Genomic DNA, 8,305 nt, shown 5'->3' with positions numbered 1-8,305 from the left:
ATTAAAAAATGAGGCCCCCAAAATTAGGGGCCTAAGGCAAACAATTGCCTTACCCCATACACTGCTAGAGCCTGCCCTGCGTAGGCCAAGTGATTTGTGATGTAATTTTGTCCTGTTTTATATGTTACTGCCTATTTGCGTATTCTTACAGGGATAAGCAATCAAAGTATGCTCTGGTCAGCTACACTGGATTTAGAATCCTATCCCAAAAATTGTACCTTTGCACCTATAAAGTCCAAGTGCGGGCGATAAGTTCAAAAGGGACGAGGCTACTTGCTATATATGCACCACGTATAGGAAGAAGCAGACACGTGTCCTGTTTCAAATCCTTTTGCATGCTATTGTTCAAATATGATGAGAGCATCATATATTAATTACCTTCCGTCGAAGTATTGGTGCCGCTGCAATCAACAAGAATCGAGAAGTATAATAAAACAAAAAAGAGTATGGCTGAAAACGGTCAAATGATGGATATTGTAAATCCCCAGGAAGTGAGCAGAAGGACGTTGATTCTGGCAACACTGGCTGGAATAGCAGTAGAAGGCCCACTTTTGGGGATGATGGGTTTCAGCTTTCTGACTTCTTTGATAATTCTGGTCGTAACTTCTCCGCTGCTCTTGATATTTAGTCCTCTGTTGTTTGGTGCTGCTTGTATTTTCGCATTCGCCATCGCAGGCTTTGGGGTGGCTGGGACTATGGCTTTTGCAGGATTGTCTTCGTTTGTTCTGGTCTATCGTTCACTAATTAAAGGCGTAAGAAAAACGGGCATAGACTACGGCGATACTGATCATGAGCCGGTGGTCAGTGTGGATAAAATGATTCAGCCGGACGAGACTGTAGCGAAGGATGAGCAGCAGCAGCTGGACACTGAAGTGGCAGGTACTAGATGTGGATTTAAATTTAATTTGACACGTTCAATATTTATATTCTTATCACTAAATTCTTGCATTTATTGGTTCAGCACTTGATACTTGTTGAAGTTCTAGTAATTAATTTTCACGTATATACTTCACCTTTTCAGTTTCAATTTTTATGACATAAATATAATATACCATAGAATTGGTGTGATCATAAAGTTTTTAAAAGATAGTGATTTAAATATGCTATAACATTTATGCAGTTATAAATAAAATAAGAAATTCAAAGGTAAATAGTTTCCAAAATATAGAAATGTGTCGGTTTTTCTTAAAGTATATTTTCCTGAAAAATATATATACATGTTCAATTGTAACTATACATTATATCTGTTCATGCGCGCAGGTAATATGGACAGAATTGAGGCGGATGAGACAGTGAAGGAACAGCAACAAGACACATCAGTGCCAGTTACTAGAATTGTTGAGTTGTTTGAGTCTTTAAAGGAGCATCCCCATGACTCTACTACTGCTGTGGAGGAGCAGCACCACGATCAAGAATAGGCCGGCAAGCCCTGACTATTTGCAGCAAAATGTGCAGCGCGAGATCCCACAAGAGATTTAGGAATGTACCTAGTCAGGAGAGAATAGTTTATATACTTGTGCTACATTTGCTCTTACCGTGTTGCAACTTATGATGTTCTTTCCCTTTGTCGTCGCTGTCTTCTCTTTAATTCTAGGTTCTGTACCCTGCACATGTACATTTTTGGAGAGTGCTTTTCCTCTTTACTTCTACTTCTTTTGGTCTCTATAGTATGTACATGAAGTGTGGGTTGTATAGTTGGTTTTTTACCGTAGCTGTATGGTGCTGTTTTTCATCCAGGTAAAAGTGCATGGGTCTTTATTTTGTTCATGTCCGGGGGTTTGCGTACGAATCCTGAGGCCGACATCCCATCCTTGGGCAATGACTATTCTGTTTGAGGAGGAAAAACAAACTACTTATAAATACGATGGGGGTGAATTTCACTATCAATATATTACTAGTGAATTGACTATTTAGACTATTTAAAAACTTATTATAAGTAGTCGACTAGTTTACCAATTAGTAGATTAGAAATAAGAGCATGATAATAGTAAGTGCAGAAATAAAATGCAGGAAATAAAGACACCAGAATTTTATACTGGTTTGAATTTAATGTGAATCTTAATTCAGTCCCCTTGGATTGCAAGGGTGTTCTCTTTCATTAATCGAAGTTTCTTGAGTATACAGAATGGTTGATGTAGCTTTACACCAATGGCTTAATCTCTATGTCTCTTTTCTCTTCTTTATACAATGTTTCACCATTGTTTATCTCTTTTTCTTCTCTCACTAATTGCACAGCGGATCTATAAGAACTACAATGCTTGTTTGGAGTAGAACAAAAGGAGTAAAAATGGTTTGTTCATAGTATATTCTCTTCAAGTCCAGAACATATGTATATATACATTCCATGAGACCTTCTTGACTCTTGAATGACGTGAATCTTGAGAGATTGCAAACCCAAGGGAGTTGATTCTTGAAAGAAATCATAGATTGATTCTTTCCAAGAATAAAGTCAAGTTTCTGTTGATCTTCCTTGATTTATGGTCTTGACGAGCTTTCCATCCGCTAGGCATATCTTTTTGTTACTTGAGGCATATCCGCTGGATCCCTTGATTTCTGGTTTCATCGATTTTCAGTGCATCCTTTTGCAATCTCGTTTCCTTTTGATTTGGGACCTTCCAGTAATAACTTCTGTCAATCACTGATTGGTTCTTCTTTCGGATCTCTGTTGTTGGTTCTTCCTTTCTCATCGCTAATCATTAATTCTTTTCCTTGCGTTGCTAGATTATTTTCTTAATCTATTCTTGACCGGTATTGTTACTTGAATCCTTTAATTGATTCCTTTTACTCCTGCACCAAATGTGATATATTATTTTTCATAATTGAAACTTATAATTAACAATCTCCCTCTTTTTGATGATAACAAAAATAATATATATAAACAACTGTTGACTTCCCTGTAGTCGACTCCCCTCAATGGATGTTGCATACTTCAGTCGACTCCCCCTTAGCAGGTGCTTGTATATACTTTAGTTGACTCTGCATTTGCATAGTTGGTCGACTCCCCCTCAACAGGAACTGTAATATACTTCAGTCGACTCCCCATTTTTGACATCAGCAAAGAGGGGATATACATATATAATAACTAAAGCAAACTGTAAAGGCAGTCACATCCTAGGAAAACATTATAGACATTATAGCAAACATTATAGGCATGCATACTTTAGCAAAAAAAGAAGTATCGAGCGACTGGTTATCCAGTCCAAAACAACAAAATAACAACAAAAATTGTTTGAAACTTCCACAACTAGCGACGCAAAAAGTAAGCAAGAGTATTGCAAATCGCCTACTTCAGACGTTCAAAGTTGTCGTTGGCTGAAACTGTCACCCCATCAATCCTGTCATGTTCTTCCTTGAACACTTTGACTGCATTTTCTCCAAGTTTGAGAATTATAACCCTCATATTTGAAACATCAGACCCACTATCCTTGGAGATCGCATGGATATCTCCAATAGTGGATTGAGTTGCAGCAAAAGGTCCTTGATGATGGTCAACTTGTTGTCAATGGCAGTCGGTTTCTCAACAAGATCAGGATCACTTACACTATGATGGAAAATAGAGGCTTTGATCTTGGGATCAGGCTGAACGTTCTTGACTTCACCTTCCTGTTTCTTCACCTAGGAACCCTTTGCACAAACATAACACATACTGGCAAAAGCTCTTGAATTGTAGGATTTTGAAACAGAGACAAAAGGGTATTATGGAATAGAAATGTTGTGGGCTTCCAAAATATGAGTGATAGTCATACCATAGGGCAAACTGGTAGGATCATCAGCATTTTTAATCATGAAATTTATGACCGAATAGGATAGTTTAACCTTGATTTTGGTCACAAGACACTAAAAAAGAAAGATATCTCGTTGAGAGAAGGTAGAGAATGATCCAATACGAGGAAGAAGAGTGGTTGCGACAATGTGGGCCAGAACACGAGTTTCAAAACTAACATCACTGGGACCTAATTGGTTAGGAAGGAAATTAGATGGGCACACAACAATATAGCGTTTTGCTTGATCAAAAGAAATTTCAAAATCATCAGGCCAAGTATTCTTGAAAAGCATAGGGAACCGGAGCACTTACACTAAAAAATTGAGTCAAACATGACACAATCAAGGACAATGCGTTTACCTAAAACTAAGAATTCCAACTTATCAAGCTTGTTAGAGCGAAGATTTGCATAAAACATTCTCACTAAAGGTTCATAAACTTTGGGAAGGGGTACAGAGAGGAATTTTGACCATCCTTGAAAAAATAAACAGATTTTTTACCTTACATTTGAGGGCATCAATATCGTCAAGGTCAACTATTCTACCTTGAGCAATGGGCTTAGAGCAAGAAAGAAATCTTTATTTGGGGTATCCCAAAAATTGAGGTCAGATTCTAGAGAATTCGAGAGGTCTATTTTGGATTTCTTGGGGTTAAGAGATTCATGGGAGTCTTCCATAGGCCTTTTTCTTAGGGATTTTTCTCCTATTTGGTGAGAGTGGTCTGATAGTTCCACCTGAGAAGAGGCAAACCCTTCTGAGTGGTCAAACCCTAGGTCTACTGGTTCTGGGGGCTGAGAAGAGGGTTTTCCTTGGAACGAGTACTTTTTCTAGTGGAGGCAGACAGATTCTTGGAGTGTTTAACCATGGAAAACTTTTGAGAAAGTGTTTGAAGGATTTTTTAGGAGGGTTTCCGAGCGATAGGAACAATAAAGACAGAGAAGAGTGGTTAAGAGGATTAAAAAGACGGGATTTTGATGGTTGGGTGCAAGAAAGGAAAGGGTGTCAATGAAGGGTCATGACAATTGATTTTTCTTTCACTACTAGAAATCCGGTAAAAAGCGACCACAAAAAGCGATCAAAGTTGGTCGCTTATAGGCCTAAAAGCGACCAAACATGCCTGGTCGCAATATTGCTGGTCCCATTATTTTAGGGACCAAAGTTGGTCGCTAATTAGCGACCAACTTTGGTCTCTAAGGTAAAAGGACCAAATATTCTGATTTTGACTTTAGTGACTAACTTTGGTCGCTATATTAATTTAATAATATAAATTTGGCGACCAAAGTTGGTCTCTACATATGAAATACGTTGTTTTTAATTTATCATTAATCATTAGAAAGCGACCAACTTTGGTCTCTAATCCAAATATTATATTTTAAATCTGGAAAATAGAGACCAAAGTTGGTCGCTAAATTCAAGAATTTAATTTTTTTTTTTAAAGATGAGCGACCAACATTGGTCGCTATATTTCCAGAAATTGTATTTTTTTAATAGAAATCTGGGCAGGTAGCGACCAAGGTTGGTCGCTATTGCCCAGATTTTTTTTTTTATAGTGAAATGCGATCAAATAGAGACCAAAGTTGGTCGCTTTTCTTGGTATATTTTTGGCAGAAACTGCCTGTTTGCTACACCACCTGCCAGCTTACCAAACATCCTAAACAGGCATTTTATGCCAGCAACAACAACAACAACAATAATTAAAAGCAACAATCAATAGAACTAACACATTAAGCTAACAAAACTAAGTTAACGCTTATTACAAGCCCATTCGAATTAAAAAGAACTAACACAATAGAACTAAATTTTTTTTGTCTAGTTCAAAGTATATAAAGTACTCAAGGAGTGTTCTTTCAGCATCCTCGTCCGAAAGTTGGATTGCCTCGTCCGATTCATTAGGTGGTTGACTGCATATGAATTCCCCCATGTTAGCTACATGTGAAGCGAACCTATATGAAAAATTATATATATTGAATTAGTATTTTAAAATTTATATAAAAGTAAATCAAAATACTTAATGAAAAGTAAAAAACTTACATGTATATAGTCGAGGCTCGACCCTCCTTTCTAAATCAGTCTCTTTCTTCTTCTTTACAATACGAGTTTTATTGAATAGCTCATCTTGCTTCATTGACATCATAAAGCTATCTGGTGGCGTTGGTGATTATCCTCGTGGTACTATTACTCGGGATGAACTTGGATACAGAGAATAACTTGGATACAGTACCTGACAGGGTGTGTTTTTGATCAATTGTTGATCTCTATAGCTACAATGATAATGAGAAGGCAACGACATGTGTTTCAAAATAGTAATGGTATAGGTAGGATTTAACATTTTCTAAGTAGATAAAAGAGGTTATAGAGGAATTCTCTACTTCACTTTCCAAGAGGAAAAGAAGTTTGATTGATAGTGACAACGCTGATGAAGACGGAATGTTTTCCGTTGGTCATGGCAGTTCCCATAAAGCGGGGATCATAAGACTCTATGATGACAAAGATTATAGGAAGTTTTGTTCTAAACTTTCTTCCAAGTCTGATCCGTACAAGCTTAATATGATATTGATGATATTTCTTCAGATTCAGACAATGATTTGACCGACAAAGTATGGAAATGCTCTTAAAAAGAATTAAAGGTAAAATGTTTTTCTTGGTAGAGAAGGATGCTGAAACGATTTTACCTTTAATTCTTTTTAAGAGCATTTCCATACTTTTGTAGGTCAAATCATTGTCTGAATCCGAAGAAATATCACCAATATCACATTAAGCTTGTACAGATCAGACTTGAAAGAAAATTTAGAACAAAACTTCCTATAATCTCTGTCATCATAGAGTCTTATGATCCCCATTCTATGGGAACTGCCATGACCAACGGAACATATTCTGTCATCATCAACCTTGTCACTCTCAATTAAACTTCTTTTCCTCATGGAAAATGAAGTACAGAATTACTCTATAAGCTCTTCTTTTATCTACTTAGAAAATACTAAATTCCTACCTACACCATTACTATTTGAAACACATGTCATTGCCTTCTCATCATCATTGTCTCTAATGAGAAGAACAATTAAAGGCACACTTTGCCAGGTACTGTGTCTTAGTTATTCTTGGTGGAAGTTCTATTGCATGTCTAATAACGTCATCAACCTCTTCTAATAATCCTCCGGCAATCTAAAATTCCAAAACATAAACTAAAAGTTCAATTCATATCCTAAACCTTCAATTCATATCCACAAAAGTTCAAGTCATATCCTAAAGGTTCAACTCATATCGTAAAAAGTTCAAGTCATATCGTAAAATTTCAATTTATATCGTACAAGTTCAATTCACAAGAACAAAACCTTAAAACTAAAAGTTCATCAATTCTTATCCTACGAGTTTAAACATAAACTAAAAGTTCAATTTATATCCTAAAGGTTCAATTCATATCCACAAAAGTTCAAGTCATATCCTAAAATTTCTATTTATATCCTAAAAATTTAACTCATATCCTAAAAGTTTCAATTTATATCCTACAAGTTCAATTCACAAGAACAAAACCTAAAAACTAAAAGTTATATTCATATCCTACGAGTTTAAACATAAACTAAAAGTTCAAGTCATATCCTAAAGGTTCAATACATATGCTAAAGGTTCAATTTATTTCCTAAAATATCCTAAATGTTTCAATTCATATCCTAAAAAGTTCAAGTCATACATAAAAGCTTCAATTTATATCCTACAAATTCAATTCACAAGAACAAAACTTAAAAACTAAAAGTTATATTCATATCTTACGAGTTTAAACATAAACTAAAACTTCAAGTCATATCCTAAAGGTTCAATACATATCCTAAAGGTTCAATTTATTTCCTAAAAGTTTAACTCATATCCTAAAAATTTCAATTCATATCCTAAAAAGTTCAAGTCATACATAAAAGCTTCAATTTATATCCTAAAAGTTCAATTCACAAGAACAAAACCTAAAAACTAAAAGTTATATTCATATCTTACGAGTTTAAATATAAACTAAAACTTCAAGTCATATCCTAAAGGTTCAATACATATCCTAAAGGTTCAATTTATTTCCTAAAAGTTCAACTCATATCTTAAAAGTTTCAACTCATATCGTAAAAAGTTCAAGTCATACATAAAAGCTTCAATTTATATCGTACAAGTTCAATTCACAGAACAAAACCTAAAAACTAAAAGTTCATCAATTCTTATCTTACGAGTTTAAACATAAACTAAAAGTTCAATTTATATCCTAAAAATTCAACTCATATCCTAAAAGTTTCAATTCATATCCTACAAGTTCAATTCACAAGAACAAAACCTAAAAACTAAAAGTTATATTTATATCCTACGAGTTTAAACATAAACTAAAAGTTCAAGTCATATCCTAAAGGTTCAATACATATGCTAAAGGTTTAATTTATTTCCTAAAAATTCAACTCATATCCTAAAAGTTTCAATTCATATCCTAAAAAGTTCAAGTCATACATAAACGCTTCAATTTATATCGTACAAGTTCAATTCACAAGAACAAAACCTAAAAACTAAAAGTTATATT

The 8,305-nt window shown here is 35.0% G+C and overlaps 1 protein-coding gene across 1 annotated transcript; it reads left to right on the top strand.

Moving 5' to 3' along the window:
* Positions 1 to 380: 380 nt before the first annotated feature.
* Positions 381 to 1,649, top strand: LOC107768337 (oleosin H1-like). The gene is made up of 2 exons (XM_016587455.2): positions 381 to 879; positions 1,261 to 1,649. The coding sequence occupies exons 1-2, from the start codon at positions 447 to 449 to the stop codon at positions 1,416 to 1,418; spliced, it is 591 nt and encodes a 196-aa protein (XP_016442941.2). The 5' UTR covers positions 381 to 446; the 3' UTR covers positions 1,419 to 1,649.
* The last annotated feature ends 6,656 nt before the right edge of the window (positions 1,650 to 8,305 follow it).

This window comes from Nicotiana tabacum, chromosome 10 (assembly GCF_000715075.1).
Source record: "Nicotiana tabacum cultivar K326 chromosome 10, ASM71507v2, whole genome shotgun sequence".
NCBI classification, from domain to species: Eukaryota; Viridiplantae; Streptophyta; class Magnoliopsida; order Solanales; family Solanaceae; genus Nicotiana; species Nicotiana tabacum.
The sequence above is the reverse complement of the archived record's forward strand: the minus strand, read 5'-3'. Positions and strand labels throughout refer to the sequence as shown.